General features: G+C 37.0%; 1 protein-coding gene across 5 annotated transcripts in view; it reads left to right on the forward strand.

The window, feature by feature from the left end:
* The window catches only part of RhoGAP19D (Rho GTPase activating protein at 19D), a 503,360-nt gene that overhangs the window by 468,513 nt on the left and 22,290 nt on the right, over positions 1–12,557 (forward strand). For 4 of the 5 annotated variants that reach the window (XM_090412052.1, XM_090412051.1, XM_090412054.1 and 1 more), the window contains 2 exons: positions 883–1,024; positions 11,806–12,537. In XM_090412052.1, coding sequence (XP_090268178.1) covers positions 883–1,024; positions 11,806–12,537 — 874 coding nt within the window. Of the gene's footprint in view, positions 1–882; positions 1,025–11,805; positions 12,552–12,557 lie in introns of all 5 variants that reach the window. The other variant, XM_090412056.1, reaches the window with a different exon arrangement.

Consider the following 12,557-nt stretch of genomic DNA (forward strand, 5'->3'; position numbering starts at 1 on the left):
CCAGTTCAGCCAATACAAAGAGGTCTGGGACAAAATCCAGGAAATGAAGGAGATATTTTTAATCTGGGAACCGAATGGATGCACAGCTGCCTAAAAACAGTCATGGATATTCTCTCAGGGAGAGTTTTGTCAAAACATTAGCAGTACTTTTTTTTCTACCTAAATTCCTAGCTTGAAAAAGTAATACAGATAAACATTAAATTCTCATCACTTCATAGAGTCTGGAACTTTACAACAGGCTGTTAAAAAAAAGAAAGCTTTTTTTTACTTCAATATCAGCCAACTGCCTTAGGACCAGCTATCATAAACTATGAGATTCAAACATCCATTGCTTCTATAAATCAAGTGCTTTGAATTAATATTGCATCATTTATCATATTATTAATAATGGTAGTAGTGTTATACATGGCTTAAGAATAATCTATAAATCAAGATTTATAAATAATGTTTTTCAACAATGAACAGAAAAATTTCTTGGTAAATCAAAATAAACTAACATCCTTTGAATGTTTTACAGTCATAAGAAGTTCAGAACCACTGTTCCGTTAGGATTTCAGGTCTGCTATGTTTCTGGCACCTGGAACAAATAATAATTTGGCATGTTGTTAAATTAATTTTTGGAACCTGTATGTTTTGTTTATCACCTGGTGAAAATGCATTGCTTATTGATCCTTCCCTTTTAGGATCATTCCTAAGAATGATCTTCCTAAGAATGCAAGTCCTGTAACGACATGAAGTACAGAAAGGAAGCTGATTGAGTCAGAAATCTCTGATGCACATCGTATGTTTTTTTGTTTCAAAAATATACACAGAAATAGCTAATGTATCTACTAATGTAACTGGTTAATATTTTTAATGCATGTCATGATTGTTATATTTCAGGCTGACTGGTTGTTTGGAGATAATGAAGAAAAGCTTCCTGTCAACCTGGATGTTTATGAAAAAAGAATCAGCCATCCTCTTCCAGTTACACAGTCTAATGTGCTACTTGACAATATTCATAAAATAGATGGTCCTCACAGTGGTAAGAAATGTAGTTCAAAACTTTATTTTTTAACGGATCACAGGATATCTGTCATCTGTTTGTTTAGTTTACTTAATCTACAGTATTTATACAAAAACTCACTCCTCTGTTAAGCATATCTGGTTACTGCTTATTTTGAAAGCATTATAAATCTATATAAATCACAAATGAAAATGTCTGCTGTGAAAGGTATACAAAATGCCATACCTTGAATGGAAAACTACTTGGAAAATGAATTCAGAGAGAGAGATGCTAAAAGTTCACATAAACATTTTAAAAGAAATGTAACTAATTTTTCCCTTTTTTTAAATTGAGATCTATGGATTGTTGAATATTTTGATATGCATAATTAAAAGAAATAAAGAAAATCTTAATTGATGTATTAATGGACAGTCAAACGTGTTCATGCTCAAGTAAATATTAATTTTAGTAATGTTTGAAATTTGATATTGTTATTATTATGGACTTCCAAGGAGTTGACTCTACATGGGAAACCCATCTCAGACCAACAAATTATCATGCCACTCCTTAAACCGATTTATCCTCTGCACATTCACCGCTCTATCAGGTAATGAATTCCATGGTCCAAGTATTCCTGATACCAAAAATCCACTTCTCACTCTCCTATCCATCACCTCTCACAACTTCAGAAAAGATGACCTCTTATCCTTGATCATCCCCCCCCCCCCATTCTACTATATGAAAAATCCTCTGTGTCAATCCTGCAATCTTAACAGTTTAAATGTTTCAATCATGTCACCCCGATCTTCTGTCCACCAAACTCTGTAGCTGCATGCCTTCTATCTTTCCTTATAACTAACATTGTAAAGTACTGATATTATTTTAGTTATCTGCTTCTGTATTCCTCTTCAAATCCTGGTGACCAGATCTAAGCATGATAATCAAGATGTGGCATGATCATGGTTTTATACAATAGAATCACCACTCTTTTATCTCTACTGGTCAAATAGTGTCTTAGCATTGCAATAATCCTCTGGGTTGCTTTCACCATCTTTGCAACACCCTAAATTGCAAAAGTTATAAACCTCTGAACTTGCCCAAAATCCATTGCCTCATCTCTGTCCTCTAGTAGAGAACCAATGGAGTACAGCCTCCCATCTATGGTCCCAAATTTCAATACCCTACATTTAGATGCATTAAACTGAAATCCCCATTCATCTGCCTATCCTTCCAGCTTATTCATATCCTTATGAAGAGACAAAATATCAGCACTATCTAATAACTTTCCCAAGCTTCAGATCATCTGCAAATAACTGAATATCTCAGTAACAATATCACTGACATAAAGATTAAAAGACAAAGATCCAAATACTGATCCCTGTGGAATCAGGACTTGCAAAGCAGTGAGAATAATTTCTGTGACTTGTTCGCAGCAGGTATTAGGGTCAAGTGAGTGGAAGCAATAGTCAAATCAAAGAGAGAACTAGAAATTCTAAAGGTCATCCCATTTGGCTCCTTTGTAGTAAGAGAGAGGAGGCTTGTATAAGATTTATGGTCTGAGTTTTTGAGAGGAGAATTAGTCAAAAAGAGATCCATAGTATTTGAAGAACAAAGAGAGCTATCAGGAATTTGAGTAGGTAGATATATGATTTGTGTTAGGTCATTACTTATAGCTAAGATTTCTGCTTCTTTTCCTGCTTGGTCAGTGGTGATGGAGTCAGGAAACCAGTTGGGATTGTGGAGATTGAAGTTACCCAGAAAGACGACCTCATTATTTGGATAGCTGGATTGCATGTGGTTGAATTTCGTGTGAAAGGAATGTGAAGAGACCATTAAATGCAAAAAATGAATGTTACTAAATGGGGAAAGGATATCCTGAGACAGATAAGGTCAAAAGCAAGGGATTCTAAATTAGTTTTTTTCATAATTGTCTCATTTGCAGCTGTTGCATATTGGTTTAAACTTGTGTTTCTGACTTATTATGCATCTAGAAATACTGTATCACAAACTTCATCTGTAAGAGCTCTCACTTAGGCTCAGTTTTTTATTTTATTTTATTTAACCCCGTAGCGCACTCAACCGAGTTAACTCGGGTCCAAGAAACTGAATTTTTTACACGTACTCAAGTTAATACCTGTGACTGTGAATTTTGGTTTCACATATAAATACAACCGAATATACACACTAGACAATTTTGTGCCTATTTCCTTTCAGCCGAGAAAAGTTGCCAACGCGTGTATCAGCTATTTCATTTGCACATTTTTTGTCCACGATTATAACTGCCTAAATTTCTTCGAGCTTTTTTTTGATGATCAATTGATTCAATGTGTTGTGGATGAAACAAATAGAAATGCGGGGAGTTGTACCTGTGATAAAGAAGAGACTTCTTGGTATGACACAAATCCAAATGAAATCAGAGTATTTTTGGCTGTTGTACTTTTGCAAAGTATAGTAAGAAAACCAGAATACCGTCATTATTGGACAAAAAATCCATTATTATATACACCATTTATTCCAGATGTATGATCGGGAAACGCTTTGAGGCCATAAAACAATTTCTACATTTTTCAAATAATGATGAATTTGATCCAGCAAATCACCCTTGCCCAAACTCAACAAAATCTGGCCAATTTATGAAGATTTGAATAGAAAATTTGGCAATTCAATTATGCCAGAGAAATTGGTGACTATTGACGAAAGTTTATTCTTTATAAGGGTCATCTGTGATGGGTGCAATACATTCCTCTCAAAAGGGCCAGATTCGGCATAAAAACATACTTATTATGTGAATCACAAAGTGGATATGTCTATAATTTTATAATCTATACTGGCAAGAATACCATTCTGGACAGAGATTTTAGCAATCTTCCAATGTCTTTATTAAAACACTTAAGGAATAGAACAACGTAGTTAAGGATATAAATTAAATTAAACTTTAATAAATATTTTCCGATATTTCGGCAACGTCACGTTGCCATTTTCTAAAGGAACTTACAAAAAAGTTACGTGCACGTAGGCACTACAACACAGAAACAGGGAATGAAGAGATGAAACTATTGTTCTCCTAACAGTCCTGATGGTGCCCTCTAGTGGGCTAAGTAGGTGTTCTTGGCCGTTGGGCTGAAGGTCTGCAGATGTAGGCCTCCCAAATTTGGGGCAGTCGCATACAACCAAATTTGTTGAGGTTTGGAGAATTTCTTAGGGCTGAGGCTGATTCCATAAAGAGTCTTTCAAATTTGTATTTGCTACGGTGTATCACTGTAGCTTTCTTCCACCGTATTCTGTGGCATGTATCCAGAGCATGGTCCGCAATCCCAGAATGACTGTATTTGTCACAAAAAGCTCTCCGAATATATAACCGTGCGAGCTACATGAACAAATCACCGCCATACGGTCGCTCTTAGTGGACATTAACGAAGCTATTCGTGCCGTCGAAGATGAGCTTTCGCGCACTTTGAACCACGAACTTTGATCGATTTTACATGACGTCTCATGTACCGCTGCTGAAAAAGAATTTAAAAAAATATACGAGGCCGACAGATGAAAAAGTTCAAAAAATTAAAAAAGAACTCTACCGTCTTTCCACACCCTGCTACCAACACGGTAATCAACCTTTCTTCAGTCACCCTGAAGCACTCAACGCGCTGTCACGTGGACACAACTTCGCCATTGCTCCCAATAAAATACCTTGTGAGGATATTATGATCCAGATCGAGCGCGGAATCCTCCACCTTCCACATCAAGTCACCAACAGTGTAAGACTGGATGTAGTCTGTGTCCTTTCCAAAGCAAGACCACCAAAAACCAACATATGAAACAAGGAATATAAAGCTCTACAGGAAATGAAGAATAATAAAGAATTAGCTATCACCAAAGCGAATAAGGGAAATGCAACTGTAGTACTTAACCAAAAGGACTACACAGGTAAGCTGAATGCTCTTCTATTAGATCGGGCCACTTACCTCCCTATCAATTACAGTCCCACCAACTCTCAAATTAGAAAACTTCACAGGCTCCTTAAGAGAGTCACTTCTTGGCCTGTAGAAGTTACCAACAGATTAAAGCCGTTTAACGCTATATACCCCCCCCCCCTCCCCCCCTCCCCCCCCGTATTTACGGACTCCCAAAAATACACAAAGAAAATGTGCCATTACGTCCCATAGTGGATGGCATTGATTCCCCCACATACAAATTAGCTAAACATTTGGCCAAAGAGCTCACACACACTATACTGGCAACACACCATCACACATAAAAAAACTCAGCCCATTTCAAAGCCAGCATAGAAAACTTACACTCCAACATACTGACATAATGGTCAGCTTTGATGTGTCCTCTTTATTTACAAATGTCCCACTCAAGGAAACTTTAGAGCTAATCCAAGCTAAATTTTCTCCCGATATCTCAGCCTTATTTCAGTTCACAATGAACTCAGTTCTACAAAGTTCTACAAACGTACAAATAGAGGGAACAGCCATGGGTTCACCACTCTCCCCACCTTTAGCCTCTGCCCCATATGGCTTCGCTACGTTGATGATGTGTTTGCTATTTGGCCACATGGCTCTGAAACACTTCTCTCCTTCTTAACACACTTAAACAACCAACATCCCAGAATCAAATTCACTCTGGAAAAAGAAGAAAACAACAGCCTCCCTTTCCTAGACACACTAGTCACCCACCAGCCTTAATGGATCCTTGGTTTTCTCAGTTTACAGAAAACCCACCCATACAGGCAGATACATTCACCAACAATCCCCCCCCCCCCTCACAACAATATGGAGTAGTGAAAACACTATACAACAGGGCTAAACTAATCTGTTCAAACGACTTGGCCCTAAACACTGAACTAAATCACATCCTCAACACTTTCTCAGCCAATGGCTCCCCCCCCCCCAAAAATCCAAAAAATATTAGAACCTACAAACCACAGATCCCCCCCCCCCCCACACACACACACAACAAGGATTACTCTAAATCCATCACCATTCCCTACATCCGAAGCACCTTGGAAAAGATTACCAAAATCTTAAAAAAACATGACCTGACCTCCTGTTACAAACCTTACAGAAAATTGGCATTCCTTATCTGCTCCACTAAAGACCAACCACTTCCCCTAGACCTACCTGGTGTTTACCGGGTCCCTTGCAGTTGTAAACTGTCTTACTTTGGCTAAACAGGCAGGACAGCGAATATCAGAATTTCGGAACACAAGGACTACATCCGTTTTCACAAAGACATTCATTCTGGGTTTGCGGACCATGCTCTGGATACACGCCACAGAATACGGTGGAAGAAAGCTACAGTGATACACCGTAGCAAATACAAATTTGAAAGACTCTTTATGGAATCAGCCTCAGCCCTAAGAAATTCTCCAAACCTCAACAAATTTGGTTGTATGCGACTGCCCCAAATTTGGGAGGCCTACATCTGCAGACCTTCAGCCCAACGGCCAAGAACACCTACTTAGCCCACTAGAGGGCACCATCAGGACTGTTAGGAGAACAATAGCTTCATCTCTTCATTCCCTGTTTCTGTGTTGTAGTGCCTACGTGCACGTAACTTTTTTGTAAGTTCCTTTAGAAAATGGCAACGTGACGTTGCTGAAATATCGGAAAATATTTATTAAAGTTTAATTTAATTTATATCCTTAACTACGTTGTTCTATTCCTTAAGTGTTTTAATAATACATAACCAATGTATGAGCCTGTCTACGAGAATTCCAATGTCTTTGCCAGAAAAATCAGTGACTATTGACGAAAGTTTATTGCTTTATAAAGGTCGCCTGTGATGGGTGCAATACATTCCTTTCAAAAGGGTCAGATTCGGCATAAAACATACTTATGTAAATCACAAAGTGGATATGCCTATAATTTTATAATCTATACTGGCAAGAATACCATTCCGGACAGAGATTTAGCAATCTTCCAATGTCTTTGCAAGTAGTAATGACTTTGATGAAACCTTTATTGAATAAAGGTTATTATTTGACTATGAACAATTTCTATAATTCACCTGGATTAACAGATCTATTGATAATAAATAAGACTGATGTTTATGGAACATTACACATATCACGAAAAGAAGTACCCAGCGAATTGAAGAATAAAAAATTGAAAACTGGAGAAGTAATTGGTTTTCAGAGAGGGAAAGTGTGTAATGAAATGGAAGGACAAGAAGGATATCTCCCTTATCTCTACCATTCACACTGCATCAATGGTAGATATTGAGAAGTGCAAAGGAAGAATAAAAAAAACCGCAACTTGTGTTGGATTACAACCTTGCCATGGGTGATCGCGTTGATCAACACCCGTCTTCATATGTTGTACCCAGAAAGAGAGGCAAGAAGTATTATAAAAAGATTTTCTTTCGTCTGTTAGACCTGGCACTGTGAAATGCTTTTGTGCTTTACCAAAAATGTAGCGATAAGATGGATTCACTTGATTTTCGCCTCAAAGTAATCGAACTCTCTATTGAAAAATATAAAACTACAAGCATTTCAAGAAGGGAACGTCAATCAAATATCCCAACATCACTGAGATTATCTGTACGACAGTTTCCATCTTTCATGCCACCAACAGAAAAGAAAGAAAATCCAACTCGCCAGTGTTATCTCTGCTCAAGAAAAAGGAATGAATACAATAAAAGGGTTCACAAAGAAACAAGATATGTGTACTGACTGTTTACTAACTCGGTTTAGCGAAGTAGATGGAATTTAGTTAACCTTTTTTTGCAAAAAGAGACATTTTTTGTGTATTTTTTCCAAGATTTGTTAATGTTCTTTTGTGTATATAGAAAATAAAGAATAAAAAAATTGGCTGAAAAAAGACTGCTTTCTGATTTTTAATTGGTGTGTTAAGGGGTTAATGAACAAAGATCAGATCCTTTGCTTTAGACAGATCATAGAAAATTATAAAGGATTTAGACTCCATCTGGTAATGTGTTTCTTAGACTAAAGCTTTTGACTGTGTTCAGCAAAACTGTGGGAAGTAATGAAAAGAATGGGTTTTCCTCAACACACTATCAAGTTGATAGCCAACTTGTACAGTGAGCGAGAAGCCACAGTAAGAACATGTGTTGGATTAGCTGATTGGCTTCAGGTTGGAAAAGGAGTTAGGCAAGGATGTGTATTTTCTTCTCACTTGTTTAGTATATACTTGTTTAGCAGAGGACATCATGTGAAGCATTGGATAAGCTCAAGACAGGAATTAGGATAGGGAGTCCTAATTGATCAGTAGTCTGAGGTATGCTGATGATAGCATACTCCTCTGTAATGACAAGGAAGAACTAAGGCCAATTCTTGAGAAAGTTAACAAGATTAGTAATAATAGATGACTTCAACTCAATCCTAGTGAGACAAAGATTATGGTTCTCAAAGGAAATACGAACAAGGATGCTCTTGAGAAACAAATGTACCTTAATGGAGAAAGAATTGAGGAAGTCAGCAAGTTTGAGTACTTGGGATTCATTATTAATGTGAAGAATTGCTGTTCAGAAGATGTCAGAAGAAGATTTGGAATGGCTAAAACAACAGTTAGAGACTTGTATAAAATCTGGAAGGATGGATCTATCTCCATGGGAACAAAGTTGAGGATTTTGGATGCAGTTATTTTTCCAACAGCAACTTATGGATGTGAGACTTGGAACCTAAAGAAGTCAGATAAGAAAAGGATAACTGCTTTTGACATGTGGTGTTACAGATGGCTGTTGAGGATATCATATACTGAAAGGCAAACAAATGAATGAGTGCTAGAAAAAGATCAGTAGACCTGTAAGGATCCTTAAGGATATTGACAGAAGAAAGTTAAAATATTTTGGACACATTGAAAGGATGGAAGGAGGACTTCTCAGAACAGTAATAGAAGGTTGTTGCTCTTTAACATGTTGCTTCTGTTAAAGTTACTGGAAAAAGAGGAAAAGATGGATGGATGGTGTTAGATCCTGAATGGAGGATTTTCTAAGAAGTTGTTCATTCAGAATCTAACATGAAAATTTTTAACTAATTTAAGATAATACCTGCACACCAGCAGAAAGTAAGAAAGACCTTGTTTGTTGTATATGAGAATGTGCATTAATATGTGTAATGTATTAGAAAATTTTGTTGTCAAACGGAAGACTAAATTTGAGATTCTATGTAAAAGAAATATTAGCTTAAATTTGTGTCCTACTAAGCTATCTAAAATAACGTAAGTCGCCAGACAGGTAATGAGTAACAGCTCAAAGGTCGTGTCTGGACCGTACGTATCGATCGTAATGCCGGAGGTTACAGCGTACGTATGACATAAGTGCACTTTCTGCGAAGACAGCACCTAACAGCAAAAGGGAGAGTAAAGGATCAACTTAAGGGCATTAAAAGTAAAGGGTCGTGCAGAAAAGGGATACAGCAAAAAGAGGGTGCTAGAACACAGAAATAAGACAATGTGCACCATATTGCAAACCTTTTTGATCCGGATTTTCATCTCGAAGATTCTTGACCAGCGGTCGGGGAAGAGACGAGCCAGGGTTCTATGATGTCGGACAATGGGCCATTTTTCTGATTATGCTGAAGAAGATTCCACGCAGAGCTGTACACGAATCATCAGCCTACGCAGAATTGTGCCAGTCACTGGATGTCCCATCGGAAAGGAGCAGAGATAGCCCTCAGTCATGGCAGAAACTAGTTAGAGTCCGGCAGCAGTAGAAAGGACGACGTAGCCAAAAGGCCAGGCACTGAGATAGCCGATCGAAGGATGACCAGAACAACACGTGGTAGTTAATAGACCTTCGGAAAGAACTGGGTAATGCAGAGATCTTTGTTATATGTTACGGAAGTGATAGAAGATAGAAATTTGTGTTTGATTAAGTAATGTGGACAGTCCTTTAGAGAACTTTGATAAGATTTCGTATTTTGAAATAGCTAATTCTGTTGGACAAGGAATTGTCAGGAACGAATCTCTAATTGAATGTAACTGAAATGATATGTGTATTTTGTTTAGTAGATAACCTTAACTGAGAAAGCAACAAGTTGTGTAATATGTACTTTATGAATAGCATGCATGAGAGGATCTTAATTTAGTGTGATATTGTCATTGCTCTCCATTGTTTTGTATGATTAACATTTTGATCTGTCTAAGTGAATTTGATTAATTTAGAATTATTTAACTATCTTAGCATGAGATTTAGAAGTTTTAGTATTTTGATTCAATTTAGTTGTACTTGTCTTTTAGTTCCAATAAACATGTTTTATTGCATATGCCTGAATTCGAGAAATCAAATTACCACTTATGAAATTAGAACCTTAGCGGGAGAAATTTTAGATATATGTATTTAAGTAATAGATCATTGGTCACGACTGCAAAGTACCGATATCTATTTAAGTGTATATTAGAGTGTATGTCAATGAACCTGAACTTGAATTAATTCCTGTTATACGATACTGGCTGGTGCAGTATAATACAAATTTGCCAGTATCCGAAAAGGGAATATCCCTGGGTAGAATCAAGTTAGGCTACACATAAGAAAAGATAGAGGTTAACGAGGTATATAAAATTAGAAAGTAGAGCGAAACAACAACGTAACAATGTTGTATGTGTGGAATGACTGATCTTCAGGGAGATGAAGCCTCCAGAAAAGCATACAACAGGAATACATGGCGATGCCTAGTGTGGCATATCACCGAGCATTGGAGTGACCATACACCATCTGTGGATGCCCAATGAACATATGATGATGAAGAACAAATGCTAATTGTTGTGTGCACAACACATTGCTTGTGTTGTGCATACGTGGTGCAACATTACTTTTGATATGAAATAGGAGCTAAGATGAAAAGTGGCCCTTCTTTATTACTATGCTCCTTGTAAAGAAGTTAATTTACAAGATATGAAGCAGTAATTGGGGTAATTTGCAGTGACAGCGGATTTGTGGAGGAGGGGGGGGGGAATAGACCATCTCCGACTTTTGTGATGCCAATCATTTGGACAGAACCAAAAAATCATGTAACATGTTGCTTCTGTATAAATAATAATATCCAGATTTTCTATGAAACATAACATTTTCCATCTTACCCAATCTTAAATCTGGTATAAGTGTATCTTGAACTCCTCAGCTCTGCCAACATGCTGCATCATCACCAAAGAATATTGTAGTACTGATCGATGATGAGCTTTCACTGCAGATAAATAAAGTAATTGTCATCATATGAAAGTATTTATTATAAACTGGTCAGAAAACCAAAAGGAATTGGACAAACGGATTTTATCTAAACAATGATCTGAACTGCTCAGATCTCATTTTCAACAACTTGTGGGATTGCATAAAAAGTTATTGAGAAAGAGCATCAGTGTGTGTTTGTGAAAGCAGTCTGACCAGCAATATGAAAAGCTGTGGAAAATATAACTGATGAACAATGCAGAGCACACTAGTCAGATAATGCCATTATACAGAGTTACATCCCATCTGGTGTTCAAAGGTCTGTATAAGAGCTTCTCACCTGAAGGGGAGTTAACTAGTCTCATACAGAGATGGAAAATTAGCCACACAGTTAACAGAGATAAATTGGCCTCATTTGCCTTGGTTGCTTTTAATTACAAACACTTCATGTCATCAAGACTGATGTAAAGATGTGCTGAAGTGTTTTTTGTAGATACCTAAGACATGGTTTTGTGGTAAACGTGAATGGATTAGATTAGGTTTGTATGTATATCATTTTTTAAAACAAAAGCAGTAGATATTACTATTATGTTTTTTACTACTACAATTCAATTATTAAAACTATATATTTTCACATTTTCATAATATTAACTGTTAAGTTATAAATATTACTTATATAATTTTAATTCTAGGTGGTGTACAAGATATTTTACCACGTGAGATATTCACATCATTTATGAGTGCAGCTAATAGGAGGATGTGGCACAGACAAAGAAAAGCAACTCCAAATGAAGGGAACATTGCAAGTAAAAGAATGGGTATAATACAAGACAATAACAGTGAAGATTTACATGCAGACGAGAGAATTTCATTTGATAAGAACTGTGCTGAACACTTTCAAGTAATTACTGGTTGCTCACCAAGTGGTGAAACCAGTACTGAATTGTCATCTGTAAGCAGCTATGGTAGCTGCACCAGCCTTGTATCTGGTTCTTCTGTCCCTCTTCCAAAACAAAGGCAGTATTCTATAGATAACCAAAATGATATTGCATTTCAAAATTCAAAGCACAGGACTCGAGACTCTATGTCACATGCAACAAATTATCCTACTTTACTTCCAGAAACAATGGGAGATGAAATAGTAGTTCGAACATATGATGAGGTTAGCGCAATTACTCAAGAACGAATACGAAATTTTGAAAAAGAAACCAAAGCTCTTCTGCAGAGAGACACACAACATTTGCAGCAGTATCCTTCAAGAGGTAGGGTAGAATGGGAACAAATAGAGAAAGAGTGGCAAAAGGCAAAACTGGAACTGGAACAGGAAGATCTTTTAGATCATTTGGCAGATGATCCTTCCTTTCTCTCCTACTTGCTTAGCAGAGGAGATCAAACTGTATGTCACTCACCAGAAAGAACTACGAGTGAGTATTAATAGGTGATT

The sequence above is a fragment of the Typopeltis vanoorti genome, chromosome 22 (genome assembly GCF_054136105.1).
Source record: "Typopeltis vanoorti isolate ZY-2024b chromosome 22, IOZ_Tvanoo_1.0, whole genome shotgun sequence".
Lineage (NCBI taxonomy): Eukaryota > Metazoa > Arthropoda > Arachnida > Uropygi > Thelyphonidae > Typopeltis > Typopeltis vanoorti.